General features: G+C 42.7%; 1 protein-coding gene across 1 annotated transcript; it reads right to left on the bottom strand.

Moving 5' to 3' along the window:
• Nucleotides 1-1618: 1618 nt before the first annotated feature.
• Nucleotides 1619-2014, bottom strand: LOC122672266. The gene has a single exon (XM_043869766.1). It carries the CDS (start codon nt 2012-2014, stop codon nt 1619-1621), a length of 396 nt encoding a protein of 131 aa, XP_043725701.1.
• Nucleotides 2015-3274: the final 1260 nt, after the last annotated feature.

Genomic DNA, 3274 nt, shown 5'->3' with positions numbered 1-3274 from the left:
ATTCTCGTTTGTGTGACTGTGAGGTAAGCCATTGCATCCGTGATCCTGGAAGCAGTTTAGGATAACAAGTGTTGTCCTAGTAATACCCTTTTATAGTATTTTATCCCTTACCGAGATGGGGGTGTGACAGTTCCTCTCTCGAATTTGTTTTTATAGTTCAAAACTTTTTTTTAAATCTGTGTGTGGCTACAGCAAGCCAAGGTCGCACACCGGCTTTGGTTTTCTTCCTCATGCTCATGGTGCTCTCCCTAATGGGGAAACCTCTCACTGCTAGAATCATTTATTGGGGTAAGAACGCAGTTTAAGGTACCTTGATAAATGCTTGTGCTACATGCAAGTATTCTTACATGAACATAGCTTTCCTTTATGTCTTCGACAACGGCCAGACCCCTCTGATCAACCTCAACGGTCATTGCTCCGATGGCTGCGTCAACATCAATGAAAACATGAGATACTGCCAAAAAATAGAGGAATGAAGGTTTGCCTTCAATCATAAGCGTTGGCAGTTATAACTACTCCCCCCTATAGATGTCAAGAACGTCGCTAACTACCTTTGGAACAACTTCTTTGGCGGTCGTTCATCGTCGAGGCCACCAGGTGGTGCTGTTTTGGATTGCAAAAATTTTAGTATCGAGGACAGGTCGACTCTATATTAGGATGACCTCGTAAGGTATCTCTCTTGGTACAATCGGCAGAAGAATATGGTGTACTTGATGGTGGCTCCACAATGCCCATACCCTGATAGTTATTTGGGTCGTAAACTTAACACTGGCCTTTCGATTATGTTTGGATTCAGTACTATAATGAATTTTCTTGCGATTACAGCTTAGGGAATATCAACATTCTTCTGAGTTTTTGGAAGCAATGGATGTCGTCAATTCTGACGACTAAGATATTCTTGGGGCTACCATCATCAATATCAACAAGTAGTTTCATCTCTGCAAACATTTTTATCTCTCGTATACTCCCATTGGTCAAGACTTCTCCTAAGTATGGTGGTGTAATGCTAAACTAACCAACAAAGTTTAGAGCTAAGAAGAAGAACAGGGGTGGGACACGATTGCAGAGGTGGGTCAGTGGTGTTATGTGAGGAGAAGAAAAAGGTTACCTGTTATGTTGGTTTTAAATTTGTAAATTATATTTAATTATAAAATTAATACCTATATTAGATCAACGGTTTATAAAAAATTATTCAAATCCAATGGATGTAAACTAGGCTACGTGGAATATGCGCCCTCTACGCAACCAAGTAGAGTTCTTTCTCCCTTTAAATAATAAGTTCCAATAGCCATCGCCATGGCTTCAGCTCCAGTGCCCATCCTCATGTGCACCTCATTTCTTTCCAGCTTCATTGTCTCCATAAACCCTTGCATTACATTGCACACATGGATAGTGGCTCCAGAGTCCTCCAACCACGAATTAGATGGTTCAATAAACAAAATCGATTCGTAAAGAACAAAATACATCACATGTACCTTCTTTAGGAGTACCTAATTCATCCAACTTCTTATCTTTCCCAATTTCCAAGAATGCATGACAATTCCTCCAGTGACCCTCTTTCTAGCAAAAGAAATACTTGCCATGTGCGTTCTTTTTGCCCTTCCCCTTTCCCTTGGATTTAGGGCTTTCCCCTTACTATCCTTTTTCTTCTTTTTCCTTTGGAATAAGGCTTAGCATCTGTGGTATTGACTTCTAGCTTATTATCCTTTAGGGTCTTCTCTGCCTCTACCAGAACATTGGCCAGCTCGGTGAGCTCTAAGTCCTTATTACTAATATTGTAAGACATGCAAAAATGAGCACAAGTAGTGGGCAGAGAATTTAAGATAACATTCGTCTTGTACAATAAATTGAATGCCATCCCCATGTACTTGAGCTTCTCAAATAGATTTATCATTTTCATGATATGATCCATCACTGAAACCCCTTGGGACATCCGGGTGTTATGGATCTGGCTCATCACATTGTAATGTGCATGAGTGAGATGCCTGTTAAACACCTCAGCGAGCTTGTCCATCTTACCCCCTATCATTCTTATGTCTTTTATTGAATTCACCACTATCTTATCCACAAACCCTAGTATATACTGTTACAACCGCACCCAAGACCTTAATATAATATTGTACTGTTGTGCCACGTAGGCAAAGTAGCAGCATACACCGGGAAATTATTTACAATGGCCGTCAATCCAACTATTAAATCATCGACCGCAGCACCGGACTCCCAGTTGAAGAAAGGTTCCTTAAACGAGAGTGGGGAAGGTTCATCGAGGGCAATTTTATTGATTGTCCTCCTAGCACTTATCCAAAGAGTGAAGAGCAGCGCAAGGAGAACCCAATGGTCACGTACATCAACAAGTGGTGCCTCTGTGCCATGTGCATAAAAAAGAGACTGCTATTCAGGATCTGGGAATTGAGCTTGGATGAAAGGTGAGCAACACCTTGAACATAGCCCACCAATACTCATTGGGTTGGACTCTCCCCGAAGCTCTTGAAGTATGGGTCAAAGCCCAAAACAATTCTTGGCTCATCCAGTCTTGACAGAAGGAACGAAACCATGGACAGAACCACTGCTGGTGATTCCGTTTGATCGTCCGTTTAAGCTGTCAAGGGTATTATGGTAATTTGGTGCATGGGATCCAGAGCCCCACACTCCGGGCATGGTGTCGTTATCCCCAAGTGTGGAAGGCCCCACCCTTAGCATTCACCTACCTATTGGGCCACATAAGTGGGCCCACAAGGCTCAACTTAAGTAGAAATGAGTATCTTGACTTAGGGGTAAACCAAACAGGGGCTTAGAACCACTTGGCTTAGTAATAAGAGCCAGCCCTTATGGCTCATTATTCCACACCAACCAAAAATGCGGGAGCTTGGGCTGGAGCATTGAAGGAAGCTTGAGAAGACGAAGAAGGGGCAAGATCAAGGATTAATTGGTGGTGGGTGCTCTAATCCCTACATTAATTGAGGTAAGCCCTCATTCCACCCTCCTCTCTCTCCATTTCAATCTATTTTGGGTTTTGAGAACCTCCTTGGGCATGGGTTTCACCTAGGGTTCCACTTGGAACCCAAGGTTATGTACTAATGATCTATGGTACTCTACAATTGGGTTCCACACCCATCTAAGCCTAGGGGAAACCCTATGTATCAACCTACTACTGATAAATGGTTTGTCAAACCCTAAATGGAATCAAATGGAAGCCATGTATAGTGAACCCTAGGATCATGGATGGCTAAGTTCATGGTGACCCTATGAGGGCTTAGGGCACCCCCTCTTAGCA

Source organism: Telopea speciosissima, chromosome 8, assembly GCF_018873765.1.
Source record: "Telopea speciosissima isolate NSW1024214 ecotype Mountain lineage chromosome 8, Tspe_v1, whole genome shotgun sequence".
NCBI lineage: Eukaryota > Viridiplantae > Streptophyta > Magnoliopsida > Proteales > Proteaceae > Telopea > Telopea speciosissima.
This window is presented reverse-complemented; position numbering and strand designations above follow the sequence as displayed.

Coding starts and splice junctions, on each gene's coding strand:
- LOC122672266 (XM_043869766.1), bottom strand. CDS start 2,014: ATGGACAAGCTCGCTGAGGTGTTTAACAGGCATCTCACTCATGCACAT.